The 26,499-nt window shown below is 38.0% G+C and overlaps 2 protein-coding genes across 5 annotated transcripts in view; both read right to left on the bottom strand.

Annotated features, from left to right (window-relative positions):
• rorca (RAR-related orphan receptor C a) overlaps positions 1-5,383 on the bottom strand; it is a 37,205-nt gene extending 31,822 nt beyond the window's left edge. Inside the window, exon 1 of one of the 2 annotated variants that reach the window (XM_088426581.1) lies at positions 5,344-5,383. Coding sequence is in view for 1 of the 2 variants with exons in the window: in XM_088426579.1 (XP_088282705.1) it covers positions 1,678-1,762 (85 nt within the window). In the remaining variant the exon portion in view is untranslated. Of the gene's footprint in view, positions 1-1,677; positions 1,784-5,343 lie in introns of those variants that run through there. The other variant, XM_088426579.1, reaches the window with a different exon arrangement.
• A 1,510-nt stretch (positions 5,384-6,893) lies between these two features.
• sema6bb (sema domain, transmembrane domain (TM), and cytoplasmic domain, (semaphorin) 6Bb) overlaps positions 6,894-26,499 on the bottom strand; it is a 157,776-nt gene continuing 138,170 nt past the window's right edge. For all 3 annotated transcript variants that reach the window (XM_088426577.1, XM_088426578.1, XM_088426576.1), the window contains one exon: positions 6,894-13,533. In XM_088426577.1, coding sequence (XP_088282703.1) covers positions 12,629-13,533 — 905 coding nt within the window. In that variant the 3' untranslated portion in view covers positions 6,894-12,628. The remainder of the gene's footprint in view (positions 13,534-26,499) is intronic.

Raw genomic sequence — 26,499 nt, forward strand, 5'->3', positions numbered from 1 at the left:
GCGCAGCTGCTAATCTATTGTCATGGAGACGCATGGAGTTGTCATGCGGCGCGATAGGCTGCTTTCACGGTTGAGAGTAAACACGGGCTTCCATCCTTACAGCTCCAGGACAAAAGCGCTTCAAACAACATCACAATAACAAGCGAAGACATTCGATGTGTGAAAATGCCAAAAATAGAGATGAATTTAACAACCAATTTAATACCCCCCCCCAAAAAAAAAAATTAAAGTGTTTTAAACCAATACTTCACTCCTCATAAAAAGTCTAACTGTTAGCATAATTTCAAAAAAATTGATGCTTTTTTTCCCCCTTTCCTTAATACGTTGCCAAAGCATCAAATTGGGAATCGTTAGCGGCAGATCCGCAAAATTAGGTAAACCAGGTGCAAAAAAATGAGCTCAAAACATCCCTATTTAGGTTGTCATCATTCAGTTATTTGTAGACTAGTTGCAAACAGAAAATAAATAAAATTCATATTGTAAATCCTTTTATTATGCTAACACTGCCTCAATTTAAGCCCCATAAGGATATCTTGCAGTCTATATAATACAAAAGAAAAAGAAAAACCATGCAGGCTTAGTGCACATTTTAGAAAGTGTTCAGATCCTCACATTCACGATTCTATAAAGTATTACATTTTAAAATATTATAAAGAGTAATAATGTATATAACTGGCTAGCAAGCTCGCTAGCTATGTTTTACATTTCTACCTAAGGTAGCAAGGGTAAAATGTAGTAAGTAAAGAGTAAAAGTAAAAGTAAAGTAAAAGTAAAAGATAGTGATTGCATAAGCCGTGTAAAACAAAATGAGGGTGAGAGCAAAGTGTTTGTTTGCGTCAGAAGGTAAAATGATGCTTCCACTTTTCGAGGTCACGCATCTTTTCATTGTGGTAATTGTGTAACATATAGAGGCCTGATGAATGGAGGTGTGAATAGGATGACAGTGATGTGAAAATAGAGATGTTTACAACCACAAAATGTATACCATAAGTGGGTGGGAGAGGGGCACACATTTACACCCTCATTTCCTACACGCTTATATAATCCAATGCGCTCTAGCTGGGGGGGGGGGGGGGGTTCTAGTATTTTACTCCTCACATGTAGGCAAGCTAAATATTTTAATTATATAGTTTGTAAGGTGTATTTTTATCACTTTTTTTTTTTTGCATTTCAATAGATATCGTGTTGCTCCTTCTGGCCACTTGGGGGCAACATACTGTAGACACTGATATAAAAGAAACCTGAATATTCACAGCTCTTCATGAAGGTTAAATCATATATAATGATGAGTTGGGATTTTGAATAACGCAAACTGCTACACATTAAAATGTTCCAAGGCTTGCCATTCACGTAACTTTTGGGCGATAAATCGCACAGCATATAAACCGCAGCAGTAAAATTAGAGAGAAAAAAACAGTATTTGTCACTGATAAGTTTCAGCTCTATTTCATAGTTGTTCCATAAATTGACTTCTTGAACAGATACACATATTTGCTTTACTGGTGGATTGCCTCCTGGTGGCTGCTAAAAAAAACCAAACAAACAAAAAAAACAGCAGATAAGCCACACTAGACCATAAACCGCAGGTCTCAAACCATGAGAAAAAAGTTGCAGCTTGTAGTTTGAAATTCACGAAATATTAAGTCAGCGATTCCTTACATTCAAAGCCTCTCTCACCTGGAAACAAACAATGCGCTTGGGTCACCGTCTCAATTTCCCATCTCGTCTTTAATGGGCCAACCGCGCGGTATCGGTCAAGCATCTCCAGCCGCACGGCGTTGGTCTAATCCGTCCCTCGTATGATGTTACAGCACCACGCTACCACCGCAGCTAATCAGGAAAGCCGGGCCTGACACACTGACACACATTTACAAACCACAACACACACTTGCAAGCCTTGTAGTGTGTGACTTTTTATTTGCTTGCGTGTGGATTTGCACCTCCTGAGCACAGTCACTTCCTTTGCGATGAATCGGTGGCGGCCTTCAACGAGGATGTTATCTACCCGCGCAATAACGTACAAAAACGCAACATAAACATGCACGGCGGTATAGAAAAACAGACTTTTAAAAAATAACAATGTTTACTCGAGTTTGAAATTAACTACCTTAAATCACAAGTTACTTACATATATCAAACACGTACTGAAAACTGGATACACGATTATTTCCACTCACATATTTTCAATTTTGAATCGTCAAAAAAAAACAAAAAACAAAACAAAACAAAAAAAACTCCTGATTTAAATCCGGAACCTGTCGATGGAGGCAGACGTGCTAAGCAATACTTCATGGTGCTGCCAATAACGTAATTATAATGAACTAATTGAGAAGTCTAATGTTCAAAATGATTCATTGGCTTTCTCAGAAAAGGCATGTTCAATATTCGTAATTAATTAGAGGGTCATTTCTTTGGAATGATAGAAATCTGCGGTAGGCACACTCTCAATATAAGATCACGAATAAGATTTTTATTTTTATTAAAAACGAAAAGAATAATGAAAATAGCAAATGATATTCTTCTTTCCTATTTATTTTTAAGAGAGGGAAAATGTACATGAATACATTTTTTTAAATATTTTAGTTATCAATCAAAATCAATAATAATTCAAACTATTACACTTTAACTGCTAAAAAATGCCCCCCCAAAAAAAGGAAAAAAATAGGCTGATAAATCGGTCTATCCGGGGCAATTACAAACATTTATTTTTGGCTGGGTGTCAATAGTTAATTTTCACTAATAATTTCCACAAGTGAAGAAACTTGCATATGAAGCACGTCACAATAGTTCCAGGACTGAAACTACAAACATCAAGTTTTCCTATTTATCTCCTCAAAATGCCTTGACCATCTGACACTTCCCTGCAAAGGACAAGAGCACCATTGAATTCGAAAGTACATATTTGTGGACATCAATCCTGGAGGTTTTCTGACACACCTCATGTATGTTTGTAGTCACAATAAAAAGTCATGTCACTAAGGTCTCGAACTTCCGTGCTCACGCATTGGGAAATACATTAAAGGACATATATTGCAGTGCTTGCGGTACCACAGGGGGCGTTGTTTTTTTTTGTTAGCATATAGCGCTTAACAGAAAACGGAAACAGCACAGCACAGACAAGGCGGACTCGACCGGCAGTCTCGTCACGTCGCATCAATTTAAAGCACTTTTACATCTCGGCTTAGCGCATCTATAATATATTAACCTTTGAGCCGCGTTACCATGGCAACGACTACTTTTCCCCCCTAAGTGGCGGCCAGGACAATGGCTGCCATGTAATGACGTCCTTGCACAATGGTGACAAACACACCTTTGTGCACCGAGGGAACACAAAAAATAAAAAGGAGGACATTTAGTGGGGGACGAGATTGAGGCAAAAAAAAAAAAAAAAAAAGGAAGTCGGCATTGAGGATGGGACAAAAGGCCTCGCTGATGAAATTGTGTTCTGCTCTACTGCCCCAATAAACTCTGACATCCATAATCGGAGCGGCCTTCTGCGGTTTGGACGAAAACTTTGACTCAAAGTAGCGAGCGACCGGCAAAGTTTTGCATCTTGTTGCAACTCTCAATATGACTCAACATCTCGCATTAGAGAGAGAAAAAAAAAATGGCGGAATATCCCTTCCAATTTTCTTTTCAAACACTATGCGGTATTTTGTCCAATCTATGCCATCAAAGGCGTTTTACATGAAAGGAAAAGCATTGAAAGAAGACACTAGGGAGCTGAAATTTCACCATGATGGTAACAACATGTCAAATTTTAACCTGGCACAACCACTTAGTTATCATACTACCAGGAGTGCACAAGGGTTAAATGCACTTACCTCATTAACCAATAATGAAGCATAAGACAAGCAAAGAAAATCAGAATTTATCAACTTTTTAAAAAAAATTGTGATATTTTGTGTAATTTCCAAAAATATAAACCTTCAATCTGATAATATTGGCAGTGTTTCTCAAGAAGGCCCCTCAGGGGTATGTGAGATTTTAAAAGGGTTTCTGCTAATACCAGCAAATCAGGAACAGAACAATTTGTTTTTAAATTCAGAGCAAATTAATTGGAACATGAAGAAACAGCTAAATTGTGTTATCCTGACTCAATTGCAAATTTTTACTAATAACTATTAGCTATTAATGTGTAAAGTGATTGATTTAATTTAATGAATTAAGTACTAAAGTGATTACTTTGGCAGTTGCCTGGTACGTACAAAGGTAATCAATTACTTTAAGGACTGAAAGTACTAGTAGTTCAACTACCAAATGTACTCAAGTACGAAAAGTAATTAATTACTAAAAATATATGTACATTTAAAGTCTATTGTAGACAATGTGTAACTACTTGCTTTGTTGATTCTTACTGTGTTTAATTCTTGCATCGTACTTACTTGCATAGAAATATCCAAATAGTTAACTGCTTAAATATTTATTTACCCAATGTAAATTGATCATTTTTAGACCCATTAGCAAAATAATTGGATTTTATTTTTTAAATATATCTTTCTCTGATTGAATGTCTGCAAACGTAAAAACACGTTGTTGGGATCGAATGGGTTAAGGAGGTATTTGGGGGGGAAAAAAAGGTTGAAAAGCACCGGTGCAGGAAAACAGCTTTCATTTAGTAGTCAGGACACCGAGAATTCTGTTCCCTTGAAAACATTGCCCGTATGCTTTCAGTACAGCGCCAGATTCTGTAGGAATAATTTTCTGCGTGGAGAATAATTACACTAATCGGAAAAAATTATTCTGTTCCCCGACACCTTTCCGGTAGCACATCAGATGGTCTGTACCTTGCGGTAATTTATACATTTATAAATCTGCAGATAATTGCGGGAACACTTTCCAGAGGGCTGCGGGAGGTAACACATTAAAGACGCGTTGGAGAAATGTTCCGTATCGGCGACGCGGAAGGAGCCGCCAGACGTTTTTGCAAACACAATGTTCCAGGCGAGCGAATGACAGAACGCGGCTCAGGCGAGGACAACGTCGGGTGCATCGCTGGGCATGTTAGATAAGACCCGATTTCAGACGTCCGCCTTCATTTTTCAGGGGTACTGTACAGTAAATTTAATTATTGTAGTGCCAAAGAATTTAATATCCAAAGCATGTTCATTTTGAGCCATTTTTTTGGGCTCACCTCTAAATTGAATCAAAGCACGCTTAAAACTAGGAGTTTTTAAAAAAGTGTTAACATTCAATGTCAGCTAGGTATGAAAAAATCTATTTGTGATTTGTTTTTCATCAAAATTCCAATTTTCGATTTTTTTTCGATTAAACTACCATTAAATTCATTAATATATAATATTACATGTAAATTATACATATGATAGTGTCAAAGTTACTTACAGACGATGCTTCAACAATATTTCTCTGTCTTATTCTTGATGAACAGGCACGCTTAATCTTGACAGCAATAATAAACTCGCAATAATACTTCCGGACACCCAGTTATCATCTGACAAAAACTAACCAATCAGTTGCTAGCACACTTTAGGTAAATGCAAGTGAACAGAAAATAACAGATTCAAAACTTAAACCCAATTGCTTGAACGAAACACCAAAAAATGTGTAATTAATACTGCTGTAAACGTTTTTTATAACAAATGCAATTCAAGAGTATAAATTAATTAATTTTAAATTTCTTAGCATAAGTTCTTACGCATTTATGGACCCACAATAATTGATATAAGGTAAAATCGATGTTGTGTGTTGCTCGTGCTGGCTTCTTCTGCCATCTAGTGGCAATATATGGAGCAGCAGCTGGGCATCTCACCTCTGACCTCCACTTTGAAGCGTCGGCTCGGCTTTTTCCGACACGACTGCAGAAGCAAAATAATATTTTAGCTCAATCCAACCAAGCATAAATTGTAAGTATTATTCTGTAAGTACACTGGCATCCAATAATAATGTCTGGATAAAACCAATGAAATAAACTTACCTGGTTAAAAAAAAGCAGGTACATTAAAAGAATGAAATAAAACGCTTACTTATAATGCGATCTCGTGGTTAAGATCGGTATTTAAAAAAGTTTTGTTTCCTTTGTTTTTGAAGGGAATTAGTTTCCTCTAGTGGATATTCAGGGTATTACAGCAGCATAGTGCCATGAAGTGGAATTTATTTTAAAGCATCTAGGCATTTTTAATGCATTGTCTTAATGTGCAGTTTGCGTTATTAAACAATGTTTATTACAATTTATCACTGGATTAATTCGTACAATAATAAAGATTGAGGGTTACAAGAAAAAAATAGTAAGGTTAAGCCTTCACTCTATCTTTCAAGTTAAAATACAGGTACAATTTTTGCGATTAGAATGTCCTGCCCCCCCCCTTTTTTTTTTTTTTGCTTTGTCTTAAGAGCAAACTTGAATCAACTGACTTCACACGAGGCAGCATTTTGGTAAATAGTGCATAAAAAATGTTTCTTAGCATGATGGTAATTCTCCATGGGAAACTCCATAAAAAAAGTTGCACTGCTGTTGTGATAACACTAAACAAATTTTGAATCACAAATGCTGGCGCAACACATGTAGAGAGACAATTGCATTTCAGTTTTGGAGGGATGTAGAGCTCTCTCTAGTGGATATTGATGGTATTACAACAGTATTGTGACAGAAGAATGTGGCGTTTTTTTGTCTCTAAAAATGTTAATAATGTTGCATTAAATATTGCTATATTACTTGTTTATTGCATAGAAATGCATGGAAATTGATAAGAAAAAAATAGTAATGATGACACTTCACCTGAATTTCTCAGCATATCTGAAATACAAGTACAGTGGCACCTTGAGGCACAAACAGCCCAACCTGATCTTTTTTTTTTTGTTTTAATAGGAATATTTTGAGTCCACTGAGGGAATATTATAGTGAAAAAATCCTCAGAAAAAACCCAATCTGGCTATTGATTTCCACTTCTTTTGATTTCTGTATTTATTGTCAAACTAAAAAAACAAAAAAAAACAATAGAATTTCATGAAAAGTCCATTTAGTTTGATGCAAATCTCCATAAATGAGCTAATAAAAATAGCATTGATTTTGCATCGTGATAACACTTTCAGAAGATTCAATACAAACGCTGGCGCAGCACACATAGACAGGCAATATTCCTCCAGTGGATGTTGGCGGTATTACAACCATTTTTTTTTTTCAACCCAGTCTCTATCAAGCAATGTTATGTATCTTATTTATTGCGGACTCGAATGGAGATCGCTGAGGATGACAGAAAAAAAAAAAAATCTCAATGTCCGAGTGTTTTATTTTGAGTAAGAAAAGTGAAGTCAAGTCTCCATGCGGAGTGAAAGACAGAACTTGGTGGGCAATGGTGCACAAAAGCAGTTTGTTGTTGCACTTTATGGCATATACATGGATGGATGTAAAAAAGTTCAATATAATGTTTTTTTTTTCTATGGCGGATGTTGCGTTTTGTTTTGGAGCGTAATGTGCTGCGTTGTCATGTAGTGCAAATGGCATTGTGCAGTGGTGAGATGGTGCATGCACGTGTGACTGGACTTTTGAATGTACCGTACAAATTCACACGCGTGTGCAACCTCTGTACACACGCACAAACAGAGGCTGTGTGGACATGCAGCTACTGCACTTAAGTTACACACAAAAAAAAAAAAGAATCAACATTTATGTACACATGGTCGCTTGTCATGTGATCGACAGTTGGTGAGGGCGGGGGAGGGGAGGGGCTCGGAAGAAAGGGGCGGGGTCACGGGAGGCTCCCCCTAGTTTTGAACCTCCGACGTTGGACATGATAGTCTTCACCTTCATTGTCCCACACCGGAACGTGTATCATCAGAACGATCAAAATTCAAATTCACATAATTTCACAAAGCATAGAAACACAAACATGGAAAACAAGGGGATCAGTGCTGAATAAAAACATCAACTTTACACGGAAAAAGAAATCAAGATTTCGATTGTGAATCCCTATTGTGCTCACATACACTCAATCACATCCATACACACTCACTCATATGATTGATATATATATATATATATATATATATATATATATATATATTAGAAAAAAACGTCTGCTTTCATGTTTTGTGGTCAATGACGAACGAGTGAACTTCACTAGTAAAAAATGGCGTCTATGGCCGTCCCTGCTAAAGGATTTAATTGACTCTGACTTCATTTACCGAAATCTCTGTAATTGCTCATTTCCTGCAGAGTTTTTCATTCCGTTTTTTTTGAGGCTCCACACGAGAACGAGAGCGCGCAAGCTAATCAATAGCAAGAGGCTGGGTCAAGGCCAGAATGTGTTTTTCTCTTGTATGTGCACAATTGCGCTACAAGCAAAGCAATTTAGCGCACAATAGCCTTTGAACGTGTCCTGTCAGTTTGGAGGACACAAATAGGTTTTTATGTGAACAAAAAACGTTTACGGGGCCACAACAATGCAAGGCAGCTAGCAGGTGGCGGCGAGGGGATAACGATGAAAAGAACGCGTGGGCGGGAAGGATGATGGCTTGTGTAAGCATGTCGCTTCACCCGATTTTCGTATTTTGTCTTTTAAGTTCAAACCCAAGTTCGGTGGAGCTAAATGAAAAAAAGTCTGTGTTAGCTTGATGCTAACTCAAGATGCAAAACCACATTGACGGGCTAATGAAAGTAGAATCAATACTGTCATGAAAATACCTTAACTGTTTCAGTGCCATGGATGAGAATTCTTGTCTTTTAAAATAGTAAAAACAGTAAAAAATAACAGCTGTTTTTTTATGGGGGTTAGCTGACACCCTTGACTAATGCTTATTCAAGCCAATAGAGCACTGTAGTGACAACTGTGACCATTGGATGGCAGTGTTTCCGCACGTACAGCATAGCAATTACATACATCAATTCTAACTGAAGAATGGAAGTCAATCTTTCATATGGCAGCACCCATATTTACATAGATATAGCTCACAATATTCTGTTGCCCTTGAAAGATGAGTGAAAATGCTAAAAACGCCCTCTAGAGGTTTCCTTTTTTGATGACGCTTGTCACTAAAAGAGTTAAAATATTTTGAACACAATTGCTAGTGCAACACATGTAGAAAGAAAACCTGAAAAGAATCACAGGCATCTTTATGCTCCTAATATTGCCACAAACTAATGAGTCAATTTTGATCAATTATTTCAGTCTGGACGAATTCCCTTTTTATCTCGTTCACTACCATTGACGACTATTGACGTCAAAAATCAATTTTGAACTGGCATCACATGTGCCATAGGTCGCCTTTTTTCTGGGATTGGTCACGTGACCTTTGCAACGCGAGCCTGAAGGGACGTTTGAAATCATCTTGTGGACTGCAGAGGGCAGTATAGGACAAAATGGCAGCTGACTTTTCTCACAAAGAAAAAAAAAAAACCCTTGAATTCCCTCAACTCATTCACTGCCATTGACGACTATAGACGTCAAAAATCTACTTGAATTTGTCTGACTGTTTTTATATGGTTTGACGAATGAAAAATGACGAATTTGCAAGTGTCCTTTTTATGTGCGTTTTATGTCACTGGCGCGCTACCGGTGCTTGTGGAATGATGGCGGCGGGTGGCCGCGTCCGCAGTGATTTTCCGGGGGCTCGTCAGATCGCCGGCGTGCACCGGAGCTAATCAGGCATGTTTAGCCGACGCGGCTGGCTGAGCACGCTGGCGCGGGGACAGCGTCGCTAATGACATGCTCCGAGCGCTAATGCGGGGACTTAAACATGCTCGCCCGGCGCCAATCTCCTCCTCGGCCTCGTCTTGCTCCGTCCTTGTTTTCATCGTTTGGCAGACAGCGCCCACGGCGATTCGCAGCGCCACTCGAGGAAAACGCTCTTTGGTGGAGTTCAGTATAAGAAGAAAGAAAAAAAACATGGAATAATGTTTTTCTTGAAATTGGTACTCATGGTTTGCTCAAATGGTTGAGTATTGTTGTAAAAATACTTTATTTTATGAAGAGGACTCAAGTATACTTGATCATTTTCTTCCACATCATATTCCGTTTTTTTTTCATCCAAAGGGGTGGCACACTCGTGGTAGTGTGATTATTAAGTGTGCCATGTTGAAATTTGACATGTTATCACCATCTGGGTGAAATTTCAGCTCCCTACTGGCGTCTTTCGATGCTTTCCTTCTGATGTGACCATTTTTGGATCATTTTCTTCAACATCATTCTCACAGTTTATTTTGAAAGTCACCATCTGGGTAAAATTTCAGCTCCTTGGTGTCTTCTTTCAATGTTTTTTTTTTTAAAATGTGAAATGCTTTTGATGTACAGCTGAAAGGATTGGTAGTTTTGTCAACTTTTGGTCTTCTTCTTCCAAATCATTCTTGCAGTTTTTCCTTTTGAAAGTCACTGGGTGAAATTTCATCTCCCTAGTGTCTTTCCTTTGAAGTGAAATGCTTTTAACGTACGGATGAAAGGATTGGTAGTTTGACCATTTTTGGGTCATTTTCTTTCACGTCATCCTCAGCAGGTTTTTTAGCCGAGGGAATGGTACACTCCAGCTAGTGTGATAACTAAATGGTCATGTCATGTCGAAATTTGACATGTTGTCAACATCTGGGTGAAATTTCAGCTTCCTAAAGTCTTCTTCTTATGCTTTTCCTTTGACGTGTAATATTTTTTAGCCAAGGAGATGGCAAACTCGTACGAAAACCAAGTGGTTGTGCCATGTTGAAATTTGACATGTTGTCACCATCTGGGTGAAATTTCAGCTCCCTACTACCTTTTTTCTATGCTTTCACATTAATATGAAATGCCTTCTATGAAACGATCAAAAGACTGGACAAAATACTGCCCAAGGGTTAAAATCCATAGTCCAGCAATTCAGATTCCGAAACGCCCGATCAGATTCAAGTGACGTGGTAAAGCAGAGGCTGAAATCTGATTGGACAAAATGTAACCTCAAGACAAGCGCAGACTGCCGGGAATTCATTTGACGAATTTCACAAAAGCGATATGTGGGTCAACGCTTGCGATAGCGTCCTGGCCGACAAGTACCCCGCCGGTCTTATCTCCCAAGACGGATGGATGGACTTGCCCTCCCTCATTGAGATTCCGCGAGACCGGCTGCCGGATTCCTAACGGCTATTTGTTAGGGCACAAAGAGGCCCAGTGTTGGCAACAAGCGGCCTGAACGCAGCTCCCCGGCGGCCCGATTCAGACGGCGGCCGACCGCCGCGGCTCTCGTTAGGGTCGGGTCAGACGAGACCCGAGAGCGCTTTGTTCAATTTCTGAAAATACCCTTTTGCTGAGAAAACAGAGACTGAAATATCATTTTTTGGCTGGATTTCTAATTCATGGCCGCATTTTTAAACGGGCATGAGGAGGACCGCTAGTTCCCTCGTAAAAAGGGGGCCCAATGTTGACTCCACCCCCGGGATGGGTGTTATCACAGGAAGCAGAGCTGCATCTGTAATTTGCCGCTATTAATTCACTAGTAAATTATTATTACATTCATATTATAATGCAGAACATTCATAATGAATTATTAACGTTCTCTTTCAAAGTGTATCCGTTGTCGATGTTAGCATACTTATTAGTTTCAAAAGGTGGTTAAAGAACTTGTGCTTTTGTTATAATTTCAGGATAGACTCACCATAATGGCTGTCAAATTTTTTGTAAAATAATTCAAATGTTTTGAGGCACATTACGACCTTGATTGTTGGCTCACTCGTTCACTGCCGTTGACGGCTATAGACGTCAAAGGACTTTTTTACGGTAGATGCATCGTAAAACCAAATTGCCGTTTCTATGGTAAAACACCAGCAACTCGGTTGCCAGAATGTACCGTTAAATGACCGTAACACAAAAACTTGCGGTAAAAATGCAATTAACACCGTTGAATTTACAAATACAAAATGTACTGAGTAAAATCAACAGTATCAATACAATGTCGAAAATGGGGGACCGTAATTTAACGGTATTTTTCTGGCAACCGAGTTGCCGGTGTTTTAGCGTAAAAACAGCATTTTTTTTCACAGTGTGGTTGACCGTTTGGGGAGTGCTGAAGTGGAGACATGTACACACACACACCATGCACTCAAACACACACAAAAAGCTACAATAGTCTCAAAGTGGGCGGGGCAAGAAAAGCACAAACTAAAATATAGACGCGTGTGCCTCTGCAAGTCAAAAATGTTCATCATTGTCTCCACGCAGTGATTTTGCCCCGAGATTCCGCCTCCTCAAACTCTTGAGACCCAGCCTATTCATTTGTGTCCACCGAAGTGAACATGTCTTTTGACTGACTGGAGCGACCTCATTAAGTCCTAGTGTCCTCAGTTGAGGACATCCTGGCATTTCTCAATGGTCTCCTGTTTAGGCGGGATGCAATTTGCTTTGCTGTCTCGCCGAGACAAGATGGACACAACGGTGGACATAGAAGAATAGATCGGGTCTCGGGAGGTTAAGCATCCTTATTCCTTACCGACGCCGCGTCCTTCGACGCACGGCGGAAGAACGGGCACCTTTTCAGCAAAGAGCCCCTTTTGCTTCTCGTCTCACTCGTCAGTCGGCCGAGTGACGTCAGGACGTTGAATGACGGTGAGAGAGGACGGACGGGGAAAGTAGGGAGGGGGGTCGGGAAGGGGGCAGCGGATTGGTTTCTTCCAGTCGCGGGGGGGAAGGGGTTGATCCGAGGACTTTCAGTTTCCTCACTGGACACTAGGGGTTCTCTCGCTTTTTACAAGAAGGTGGCTGTAGTCGGACAGTTGTCCCAGGCCGCCTCGATGGCCGTGCATTTCCGGCCGGATGAGGGCCTGGCGCTGGGGGTGGTACGGCACACCGTTGTTGCCGTTGTAGTTGAGCGCCTCGTGGCTCCAGCGAGGCTCCCCGTAGTCCATGTGGGGTGTGGGCGCTGACACCACCCGTCGTCGGTCCGGAGAGTCCTGCGGCGTGCTGGGGTAGATGTAGTCCCCCGCCGAGCTCCTCAGGGCGCCCGCCGGACGGCCGCCGCCGCCGCCGTTCCCGCCCCGCTGGGCGGAGAGGATCAGGTAGCGTTGGCGTTCGGCGTGCGGGGGCAACAGGACCTCCCCCGGTTCGTCGATCCGGACCATCCCTCCGCCGCCTCCCTGCAGGAACTTGGAGCTCAGGTAGATGACGGAGTTGTTGGGGCAAGGCGGCCCGACGGACGTGAGGAAGGTCTGGCTCTGGTCCCAGTCGGAGTCGGGCAGGCGCACGACCCGTTTCTGCTGCAGCGGGGTCTGCTCCGGGGTGGGCAGCAAGCCCGGGTCCATGTCCCCTTTGGGCCACCCGTTGGCCGCGACGAAGGGGTTGTCCACCTGAGAGTTCCGCCGGTCGCCGCCGCTGGTCCTGGTCACGCTCATCACCGAGCCGCCGCCGCCGCCGGGACCCAGCATGCTTTGCTCCTTGTCGCTCTTGCGCCGGGCCCCTTTGGCGCCGGCTCCTCGGCCGTGGCGGTGCCGGTGGCTCATGATCCAACAGACGGCCAGGCCCGAGAAGATGGCGCCCGTGGCGAAGGCCGAAACGGCAGACACCACCAGCAGGTTGACCGACACCAAGCCGTCTGGCTCTTTGATGAACGTCTCTTTGAGTAATCCTGATGGGAAAAAAAAAATCCAGAAAAGCTCATCAATCAAAATGAGAAGTACAGCGTTCCCTCGATATAACGCGATTCAACTTTCACTGTCTCATTTCGCAGGTTTTTTGCCATGTTTTTTTTTCATAAATACCGAATATTTTCTTAATCATTGTTTAGACATTTTTCACCAGCAGTGTTAATAAAATAAAAATCTGTCATCAACAAATAAGTACCATCATAAACTATTTTAAGATTTTTTTTATGTTGTTTTTGTTTTGCTCATGCAGGACCAGTTCAGTCCAGATCATCTTGTGAGAATTTTGCTTTCAGCAAAACCCGTGCGCTATTTTTTTCTCCCCAGTAGGAACACTAGTCAATAAAACTGGGAATCTTTTTTGTGTGCAGAATTCACCTTTTTTCAACCAAACATGCTTTGCGCTTGTTAAAAATGTTACACAAGAAGTATATAAATCATAAAAAGATTGACACTGGGTCACCCTTTAGTCTTTCTCAAAACAGGTTCAATTCCTACGTTGAGGACAGAACATATTTTATTAAAATTAATAACTGTATCTCGGGCCAAACTATGGAGTTCCCCAGGGGTCAATCTTAGGACCGTTATAGATAAATCTGTATGTGCGTTCATTGATACAGGAAATGCAAAACAATCTTCTGAAATCATTCTTTGTGGCCTCCATAAACAAAGTGTGTTATCAGTCACCTTTAGACACACTCTAAAACTTAGCAATTTATATTTGTATCTATCTGTATTTTACTAGCCATGTCAAATCGATGATAGCAGCAGGTTTTTAGCCAAGGTTGGTGCTGGTTAATGAATTTCATTACATAAAGTAATAATAGCCCTTATAAACAATCTTCTTTGATTGAGAGTGTGTCTTTACACTCGCACGTCTCACAACATTAACTTTACAGGGAAACAACTGCGCCGTTAATTAGCATGTTTTCATATTGCGCGCCGCCGTTCGACATTGTTTTTTTTAGATAGCTACGTGGCCTTTCTTGGCTTCAGAAAGAAGTCTATTGCGGATACAGCTCAAGCGTTAAGGCAGGATGTCGAGGACCAATTAGGGAAACGCCCGAAGACCAGCTGAACTCATGGGACTGACAACGACAAACAAAAATATGCGCCCCAGGAAAGGAAATGGAGGATTTCCCAGGCCGGGGACATTCCGACTAGACAAATACACTCATTGTTGTTTGGTTATCATATTAATAGGGGCAAATAGTGCTCAAGGGGGCATTTAAAAAGAATTTACAGACTTGACAGTCGTTTATAATACATCACCGAAGAAAGAAAACTGCCGTGCCTACATGGCAGCCATGTTGGTGGGGGCACCTTTGCAAATTGGTCATGATGGCTCTTTTTTTTTTTTACTTTTTTTTATTCAAGATGTATAACTTGGAGGAAAAAAAAACAGTAGTTTTTTTCTTGCTGTGCAGACGCTTAAAATTTGATGACAAATTTGACCCTCGTAGTTTGCCGTCACTGCAAGTACTTAGCTCAAAGACAGCAAGTGCAAAGCCGTGGTTCTCCATTTTTCACCCTATGGAACGCTAATAAAAGCAAGATATTTTTAGATTGAACAGCAAGGAAATAACATGCAATAGCATCCGTGTCTGATTTATTAAATTTTCAAACAACATTTGGATTCTTATTTCTCGTTGTATTTTATCCAGCAACCCCAAAAGATTGCATAAGATCATCGATTTATTTTTCTTTTTTCTGGCTTGTCAGCCATAAAAAGGCATCTGTAAAATGCATTAGTGAATGAATAAAGTGAATTTGTATCAAACCATAACACAATTTAGCAAAAAAAAAAAAAAAAAAAATTCAAGTTCCAATTAATTTGCTTTCGTTTCTGTCAAGGCATTAAAAAGAGTTACTGAAACAGACAGAAACCCCCTGAAGCGCCTTTACTTACAATCACGGGTGCTCATATCTTCATTTGAGTTACAAACAATGTACATTGTCAATGTTGACATTTGCCATTCAAAACATTAAAACAAAATCTCCATGTACTCGACTGTCCTGTGAATATAAATATTTATCGGCGGTTCATAATAACTGCCACCACATTCTGCATACCGCCAGTAATAAGCTAAATAAAATGCACACCCACACATACACACACAAACAATCTCTCGCAGTCGCAACACTTTCAAGGGCTCCGCCAAGGTGAAATGACACGTTTTGAAGTTTTTGTTAACAGCTCTTTTCTGTTTGGCTGTTGTGACTGCCAGGAACGGTGTAAGAATGGTGGCTTAATTAAAAATAATTGGCCGTTGTTGGTGCAAGGACACAGGAACAATACACAATACGTGGAGCGAATGAAAACAACTTATACAATGAAAATAAAGAACTTCGACGGCGTTGATCAAGACCTTCTTTTCATGCTGGATGCTAACACCAAGCTAGCATTAAAATCTTTTATTATATGGAAAGTTAGCTCTGGTGGAACAGCATTACTTTGTCATTTAACTTATTCTTATGTATATTAAAAAGAATTTTGCGTCAATAATTGAACTTTTCATTCATACAATTTATATCAAATTATTTTGTCCGTTTCCTGTCATTTGCTAGTGAGCTAATGTTAGCTTGTTAGCTGCAACAACTATAAAAAACAAAAGACAGTCTTTTAATAGTTTAATCGCTAGTTTTGCAGTGGTGACCGGCGGGGCAGGGGGGGAAATAGTCGACTAAATTGGGTAGTACGTTTATAAATATTTGCCTTGAAGCTTCCTGCGACCCATATTTTGCAAAAAGATTCAGGAGATATCACAAAAAAGAAAAAAAAATAGCAACAACAATTCTAAAAGGCGTACCACAGCAATACTTGTGGGGGGGGAAACATATGCAAAGACCAACTTGACGCACAATTATGTTGTCTTGGTGTACCACCTACTGGCCAAATGGTGAAATGCTGTTTATTTGCTTCAAACACTGTGCAAATGTAGTTTCCCAAAATATTGTAAAAAAAAAAAAAAAAAAAAAGTCCCCAAAAACTATTAGCGCTACATTATCCGATAATACAACCTGTCACCACAAACAATTTGGCTCTATTTTAGGTGTCCAAAATTAAACCAATAGGGTGCAGAAGTAGACAAACAAGAACAGGAAGTCATTGACCTCATATTAGCTAACAGGCTAACGTTTACTCATGAGATAGGACTATTAGCTACAGGGTTCAAAGCATGAGAAAAAGTAGTGGCTTATAGTTATAATTTATGGTTGGTTATATCCCTTTACACTTTAGTATATTAAAAAAAATCCATTTTGAGGCGAACGAAGCTAGCAAGCGGAACCGTATTGCCGCTTCCAGTACATCAAACTTTTGCAGTATTTTATTTGACAGGCAAGTCGATGGGACGGTCCACACCCGTGATGAGCATTCACACCCCTGCTCCGAAGCCGCAAGTCTTTATTGACCGGAACTTGAAAAAAAATCAACTGGCCTTGTTGGTCAATCAATGTCCTCTTCTGCTTTAATTAAGTCTCTCATCAGCCAATCACGTGGGCTCAGGCCCGTGTCACCGTCCATTATGTCACACGCTCGCTCGCGTCCAGCTCATCAAGTGAATTCCCATTCGCCCGCCACGTCGTTAGCTCCATTGTCTTCGTAGAGATTTGACGATTTTCTTCTTTTGTTCGGGTTACTATTCATCTGCCGTTTGAAAATTGACGTAACCCGGCACGAAAGTGACCGCTACAATGTGTATATTCAGAAAAATTTGCATAATCGGTACATGATTCAAGATTACGAATTCTCATGCTAGCGCAAATAATAATAATAAGACGAAAGGGAAAATTTTCACTCAAAGGCGGAAAGGAAAAGGAGAACTCGTCCTTTTACGTTGAACCATACAAAAATATTAATTTTACATATTTATTGCTTTAAAAAAAAAGAAACAACAATGGAACACTTTTTTTTTAAAGTGATGATGCAATATAATGTGAAATATGTATATTTAATATATCTATTTTTGTTCATGACCACAACTCTATTGCAGATTTTCCTTGCTTATTTTGCTTGACATTTTGTCTCCTAAGTCAGACCATACAAAAAAAAATCAATTTGATGTATTTATTGCTTCAAAAAAAAAAAGAAACAAAAGGCAGAAAGAAGTTCAAGCCCGAATTTCGATGAGCGCGGGTATTTTTGAGAAGGTAACCCCCGCGGAAAAGCAGACCTGACTGCTTTGAAAAGCCATCTATCAAGCACTTTCTGACATTTTAATACAACTATTTATGTGCTGTCAACTCGGCAGTAAGGACCAATGAAAACCTGTTTTATGGATGTTTAACGACGACTGCCAGAAAGTGTCTACGTTCGTACTTCTTCTTCTTCTTCTTCTTCTCGCTTTTGATTAAGGGAGAGCAAACACACTCGCGGGCCCATCAAAACAAGTCGTTACTTTGCTTTAAAGCCAGGAAAGACACTTTTTAATCGCTTGTACACACGCGTTTGCTTCTCTGCCCACCCATCAAGTGGGAAATTACAAAACCAAGTACATTCATATATATATATATATATATATATATATATATATATATATATATATATATATATATATATATATATATATATATATATATATATATACGGCTTATTATGGCTGCAACGAAATGATATTTAAATATTCAATTAATGTGTCAGATATTTTATCAATTAACTGATGAATTGGATTTACAATTTTCTTTCATTTAAATACCTTTTATTAAAATCATTTTCTTGGGAGTCCTAAAGCTGTACTAAATTAATTTAAGTACTTAAATTAGGTCCACAAATATGTAACATAATTACAGATATTATATAAATATATTATGCAAAATAATGTGAAATATGTAAAAGATATATATATATATATATATATATATATATATATATATATATATATATATATATATATATATATATATATATATATATATCTATCACATGACTTTATAAATTAGATTAATCATGATTATTCGGTTCAATAATACTCATTTATTAATTATCATTTAATGTGACAATATTTTATATATATATATTTATAATATATATATTCATATATATATATATATATATATATATATATATATATATATACACACAAATATATATTTAAAATATTATTTATTTTATTTATTTTTTGTATTATTTATTTTTTATTATTTATATTTAAAATATATATATATATATATTAAAAAAAAAAAAAAATATATATATATATATATATATATATATATATATATATATATATATATATATATATATATATATATATATATATATATATATATATGGGGTTTGCAGATTTAACTGTGGCAGAATAAGTCCAAAAAAAACCCACCCATCATTAACGCGGCTGAACATCAGCAAGTTTTATGCACCGCGAGAGTTAGCGTTTCATGTAGCAAGCGAACGTGGACATGAAACCGGAGCAAAGGAGACTCGGCTGGGAAGCCTCCATGATGGAGGAGGTGCCCACGTCAGCTCGGCGGGCTCCCATGTGTCAGCAGAGCGCCACTGATCTGACGAGCTTTCATCCCCGCAAGTCAGCGTTCCTCTGCATGCTAATGTGTTTACCCGAAAAGCGCCTGACAGCATTAAGTGAGACTGCTTGCTACCATCTTAAAAAAAAAAATCTAAATACTTGTCAAAAGTGCTTGGATTTACTAAGGGGGTGCTTGAGCACCCTGAAAAAACTGGCTGGGCACACTTCTGGCTTGCAGAGTTTACATGTTACTAATTTTTAGCATTTCCACTAAGAACTGACTGGTTTGAATGGGTTTCCATCCTCTCAAAAATGAGGAAACTGTTAAAAAATTCAAGAGAGCTCAAGGGTGCTTGGATTGACTTAAGTTGGTGCTTGCGCACTCTCAAAAACAAGCTTGAGAAACAGGCTTAAAAAAGTTAAAAAATATAAAGCGCTCTCAAATGTCGAGGGTGCTTGGATTTACTTCAGCGTGTGCTTGAGCACCCTCAGGACACAGCCTGGTCACACTTATGGCTGACAAAGCCTCAAGCTATTTTTCTTTTTTTTTTGTGGGTAATCCTCCCTGACTGTCTAAAGAAAAGTACCAAATATCCAATCATCTCAGGCGAGGTCATTAAAGTGCTCCAAAAAAAAAAAAAAGTAAACGCGATAATTCTCCTTACTTGGGCCGAAAGTTGGTTTTTACTTGAGCCTCGTAAAGCATGTTTACCCTCGGGATGGCCGTAAAATCTTTACGGCTCCTCCCTCCCCGCCGGCTTTTTCGAGCGAGGAGGAGATCCGCGTCGCTGCGGGAGATAGCGTATATAGAAGGCAAATAAAAAGGAGGCGCGCTCGGACACGGTGGGTTTTTTGCTGACCCGCCGATTGAACTGCTCAAACATTTATGTGCACCGACTGCGATCGCAATTAAAAAAACATAAAAATCACCGGCAACAAAAATGCTGATCAATTACACTACACTAATGCAGCCAGGGCTTATTTCTCTTACGATGATTACACGGAAGCAAATGTGTGTTCTTTACTTAGTTCATAAAAAAGAAAGAAAAGTATCTTTGTATATTGACATACATATACATCATTTGTACAAATAATATATGTATATATGTAATTTATATAAATATATGTGTATATATATATAATTTATATAAATATATGTGTACATATATAATTTATATAAATATATGTGTACATATATAATTTATATATATATATATATATATATATATATATGTGTGTGTGTGTGTGTGTGTGTGTGTGTGTGTGTGTGTGTGTGTGTGTGTGTGTGTGTGTGTGTATAAATTTTATTATATAATACAAGAACACTGAAAAAGGGGCAGGGAATTTAACAGTATTTTCTTTCACTTATACTTACGGCTTTTCAAACAGTATGTTGAATTTTATTATGTTTATATAGATATTTATGAAGGGTATATGTCATACCTGTATATTTATACATAGGTTTTGTGTATATATATATATATATATATATATATATATATATATATATATATATATATATATATATATATATATATATATATATATATACAGTATATGTATAATTTATACACACACATATATATATATATATATATATATATATATATATATATATATATATATATATATATAAATCGATGTTAAATAAGAAAAATAAAAATAAGAAAATAAGCAAAATAATTTTGCTTGGACAAAACAGGTTTGAATTTATTTTGACTGAAAATAAACTTTCTTCTTTAGTGTCAAAAAAGGGGCAGAACCGGGAGTCATTTTTATGCTAAGCAAGGCTCGTCAATATTTGCTTAGTGTAACTATTGTAAGTAACTTGTAATCTAATTTAGTTACTTTTGAAATCAAGTCATCAGTAAGTCAACTGAGTAACTTTGAAAAGCAGTAACGAGTAAAGTAGCTGAGTTACTTTTTTCGCGTAATCGGCTTTCATTTTCCAAAGCATGTCAGACTGCTTCCAGGAATGACGCATTGAGATCAGAGTAACGCGACGTACGATCGCTTTGAGACGCGAGTAATGGATTTGCTCATTTTTTTCCAATCCTTTTTCTTTTTGTCAAATAAAAACCCATTTTTGCTACTTAAGTTTCCGGCTTCAGTTAAAGGCTGGACAAAGACATTTGTTTTCACGCATTTGCATTTTGATTTCATACACGCGTGCTCATGGAAAAAAAAAAATCTCATCTTGAGAGGGCTAACGAGTCAGGATTTGCATTTGGGAAAAAAGCTGTGTGTTAAAATCATCGGCGGGGGTGTTGAGCCCCCCCCCCCCCCCCCCTCCCCCTTCCCGCCACCATGTAATCAGAAGCTTTGTTTGGCTCCCCATGAATAGTTTCTTCCCTCAGCCCGCAAAGTCAAGAAGGCTCCGACTTTCGATTTTACCGACTCAATTATGAGCGGCGACTTTGTTTGGCCGCCATCCGGGCGCAAAGCAGATTAACAAGCGCCGCATCGGGTCCAGACAAACCAAAACCAAAAGAAAGACGGCCCACGCGCTCCGTGTTCCATTGAAGTAGCTTTAGCTTCGGCTTTGCACTTTCATCCATTTTTGACATGCTATTTTTGAGGCAATATTTTCATAGAAACGGTAGCAGATTTAGGCGACTCAAAAAAAAAAACTATAAATATCTGTAATTGCAATACTATTTTCTAAAATTATATTAAAACATATACATTTAATTAAATAATATTTTACTATTATTCTCGTGATTACTATTATTATATTTAATATATTATTAATTAATATATTTATTGGTGGATATATAAACTATAACGGTGAATTTTTTAAAATATTACTACTAATTGTTACTAATAATCTAATAATATTCTTGTGATTACTATTATTATATTTAATATATGTATATTATTAATTAATATATTTATTGATAGATATATAAACTATAACGATGAATTATTTAAAATATTACTACTAATTGTTACTAATAATCTAATAATATTCTCGTGATTACTATTATTATATTTAATATATTATATGTATATTATTAATTAATATGTTTATTGATAGATATATAAACTATAACGGTGAATTATTTAAAATATTACTACTAATTGTTACTAATAATCAAACCGGATATTACTATTAATAGTAATATTTTAAGTATTTTTATAGTAAAGGGGCTTAGTGTACGTTTTTTGTTATTTCTGATCAAAAGTATTTCCTGAATGATTTTTTTATTTCGCTTTTATATTTGTCCACCAGATGGTGCTACTACCCCCTTTTGAAAGCATAGAGTGGCTTGCCATCATTTACTGCAATCTTTCTGCTGAGATGACGCGTGTGTGTTATTGCTGATAAATTTGGATTTTCCGCTTATTCCGCAGTCGAATGTAGTTAGAACCTAACGGGATTACTGCCCAGAACCCACATGATTCTTCATCCAGTCCAGTCCAATCGTTCAGTCCATTCGCTGCCATAGACGGCGATAGACGTCAAAAAGCAAACGCGGTCAATTTGGATGATTATCTCAATTTTATATACGAGAGACTCTTACGTAATAGTAAAATCCAAGTGTGCACACTTTTCGGATTCATATTTTCGTTCTCGCTCTTTGCAATGACTAAAGAGGTGATAAAAAAAAAAAAAAATCCGCCCAGAGGATTCATCTGAGTCCATGAATCAATGGGCTTAATCAGTCTAACAGGCCGCATGCGTATATCACATCGGGGTCATGATGTAACGCACGCCCAGCTTGGCTTTTCCGTTTACACCCCCAGCATTACCGGATGACTTTGCTTCCTGGCAGACGTGACGCACATTGAAACGGAATGATGAAAATGTCCGTTTTATGAGTAGCGGCACTTTCCAGGAATATCCAAATTATAATGCATGTTCGATACCATTTTTTCCTCCAACTTATACCGTTTATTTATACACGAGTATATTTAAATAAATAGAATTATTCCTTTTTTTAACTTAAGTATCGGTTAGGTGGTATCAGGCACCCCATTAAGTACTTAAAAACATTAAATTAATGTTGGTATCAGCCTGATCTTTCAGTAGCTAAAGTAATTCATTTAGTATTTCAGTATCTAATGTAATCAATTAATTTGGAACTTAAGAGTCGTTAAAGTATTGTACTTTTTGTACCTAAATTACTTAAATTAAATTACTTATTACAATTACGTTAGTACTTGAAACGGAAAAACTAAACAGTACTTAGAACTGAATGTATGGAGTCTTAAAAAAACAACGTAAAAATACGTCTTTGGGACTGAATGAGTCGATTGGTTTTACACCACTCATTTTTGCATCGAAACATCGACCACCATGCATTAGCGCGTCTTATTTTACCCAAAGAGATTTAACGAGTCGATTGGTTTTACACCACTCATTTTTGGATCGAAACGTCGACCACCATGCATTAGCGCGTCTTATTTTACCCAAAGACATAAAAAATAGCATGAGGATTCCGCTCCTCTTTCCACTGTTCCAGTTTTCATATTTGACCTTTGAACAGGCAACAGCTGCATGTTTGTGCGGGAACGTGTCCAAATATGATGGATACACTTGGAGTTCGTTTCTGGATGCTTTCCAGATCTCCCGTGAAAAGCGTCCCCGCTGTCCTACAAAAGTACACTAACACACGACTGGTATTCTTTTAGCGTTTGAAGGTTCCCCCGCGACACGAGCATCAGTCATAATCGCGGCAGCCAGACAAAAAGCTAGCGAGCGGATCGATGCGCAAGTATCCAAAGGTGAGGTGCAAATTTACTGTTCGAAAAGCGAGCGAAACTCCGGAGGGGGGGGGGGGGGGGGTGGGGGGGGGGTTATTTTGGAATATTTTGCTTTTTATTGGAGGAGGGGCTGCTTGTTTTTGGGGTGTGGGAGGAACGGACTCCGTTTTTCGTGGAAAACGCATATTAGAGGTTTATCTGTGTTTTTTCGTTTTAATAAATGGCATTTTTTCCAAAGCGTTTCAAAGTTGAGTCAAATTTATGCCGATTTTTGCCAATAGCGGGGCTGTGTAGTTGCCAAAACAGGATACTCTTGTGGATCTGAACCAGGGAGGTCTGCGCCGCTTTGAGAGCAACCACAAGGACTCCAATCATGTCCAATCAAAATGGCGGTTTGTCACTTGCTGCTGTTTATTATCTATCATATATTAATTTAACATGATATTACATACACTATTGTATTAGATAATATGTTATATTAGATAATATATGTATATTTCATCCATAATTATATATAAAACATGTTTACAATATATAATGAATTAATTTTATAATCCTATATTATATTATTTTATTTTATATTGTATTTTATACTGAAGATGACATCACAGCTGCTCAGGTTCTGGCTAACAACTAATCACATGCTTTTTTTCTTACTGTGGTCATGTGACATTGGCAAGCTAAGCCATGATTGGTCGTTAGCTGAGCCATGAGTAACTGTGGTGTAACTCTCAGGAGCAAAATGGCCGCCCCCCCAGAGATGGAAAAACGGATGGATTTTTCTGTGTAATTCATATTTCAGAAACACTATTAATCAGAATGTTGTGTAGTTTTTTTTTTAAATTATTTGTTTATTTATTTTTTTTAAGAGTCCGGACATTCAATCTGAGATACTTAAGTATCTATGTAATACGTAAGTATCTGGAAATTATTGTCCTTAATTTAATACTTAAGTATCTTAAGGGCTGGACCCTTAAAAAAAAAAATGTGAAAATACGTTGCTGGCATTAATAATAACAAAAAAGGTTTCAAGTTTTTCATTTTTTATAAAAGATTATCTCATTTTTTTTTACTTCCAAAATCGTCTAATGCGGCGGAGTGAAAACATTTGCGGGCCGGAACTGGCCCGCCGGCCATATGTTTGACACCCCCTTTTTCCTATCATCTCTATCGCCCATAAAAGCTTTACAGTCCGCATTTATTTGTGGAAAACGGATCCAAAAGAAGAAATCGTTAAAAGCCAAGCCATGAAAAAAAAAAAAAAAAAAAAAAAAAGTCCCGTATTTGCATTTGTAGCCTTTCGTCGGATTTTAGCGTCCACAAATGAAGCCAGCGCGGCCTTTACGGCGCCCCGGTGAAGGCCGAGCTCCAAAAGCGCAACCATTCCAGCAAATTTGGACCGGAGCTCCGCTGTAAATTTGACGCCGAATTCCCTTTCCCGCAAACAAAAGCGGCGCGCAACTTTCAGCGTGAAAAAACAGTCGCGGCGGCGCAAACAAAGGAAGCTCGGCGTCGGCGGACCTCAATTACCGAGCGATTGCCTCCCGCCGCTTCGTCGGTCAAAATACGGCTCTGTTCTTTCAGGAAAGATTTGGGCGACGCCTTAATTGCTTCCTTGTGCAGCCGCGCCGTCACGGCTGAAAGGGGACCAAGTGACGTGTGGGCACTTTGAGAGGACGGACATTTTTTTTTTTCAATAGAGGAATACTCAAATAGGAATCTTAAAGGGCCAGAGACACAATTTTTTAAAAAACTCGTTCAATGCCAGAGACGTATTTTTACGTTTTTTTTTAAGAGTCCAGACATTCAATCCCGGACACTTAATTAACGATTTAATATCTGGACGTTAGTGTCGCATTAAAGTATCACTTTAATACTTGAGTATCTGGGATTTAATGTTCAGACTCTTAAAAAAACGTGAAAATACGTCCCTGGCATTGAATGAGTTAATAACTCAAATAATTGATATGAATTGATAGATATAATTGATTAAAATGGAACCATTTCAAAACATTTTCATTTAACTTCAGGAGAGATTCTGATGATCCTGGGAATATTTTATTTATCATATTTTACAATATATGAAAGTGAATATCAGCTCCAAATATCGGATATCGACCTCCTTGACTGCTAAAATTAAAAAAAAACAAAGTTGTTTAAACAAAAAAACTACAGACATTTGATTATGAAAAAATTTTGCACAATCCTTGGGCAACAATTATGTATACTTATTTAAAATCGGTTTAAATTCATATATATATATATATATATATATATATATATATATATATATATATATATATATATATTATTTTTTTTTATTTTTTATTTTTTGCAAGAAATTAGCCATATTCTATTTTAGTTGGTTTGGTATGTCGATTGCTCAAAATAAAGAAAAAATTGTTAGTTGTGGAAAACGGCACTTTTTTTTCAAAGCTTAAAAAATGCGAAAAAAATGACACTAGAATCTCTCTATTTGAATTTCAGAACATTGTTTCTCTATGTTCAATGGACACAAAAAAAATAACACGCATCAAAATCAGTTGCAATTTATGCGCCGCATAAGGCGCCCCGGATTATAAGGCGCACAAAATCGACGGCTTTTGGGCGCATCTTAAAATCTTAAAAACGTAATTCTTTTGAAAGTTTTGGTGCTTATGACACAATATTTCACAAACTGCTCGGACGGCTGGCGATTTGAAGAATTCTGAGCTGGCAATAACGATGTCGCCATAAGAAAAATGAAGGACGACAGTCAATGCATTGAAAAAAGTCGCC

This window comes from Hippichthys cyanospilos, chromosome 10, assembly GCF_059441005.1.
Source record: "Hippichthys cyanospilos isolate Australia breed blue-spotted pipefish chromosome 10, RoL_Hcya_1.0, whole genome shotgun sequence".
Classification (NCBI taxonomy): Eukaryota; Metazoa; Chordata; class Actinopteri; order Syngnathiformes; family Syngnathidae; genus Hippichthys; species Hippichthys cyanospilos.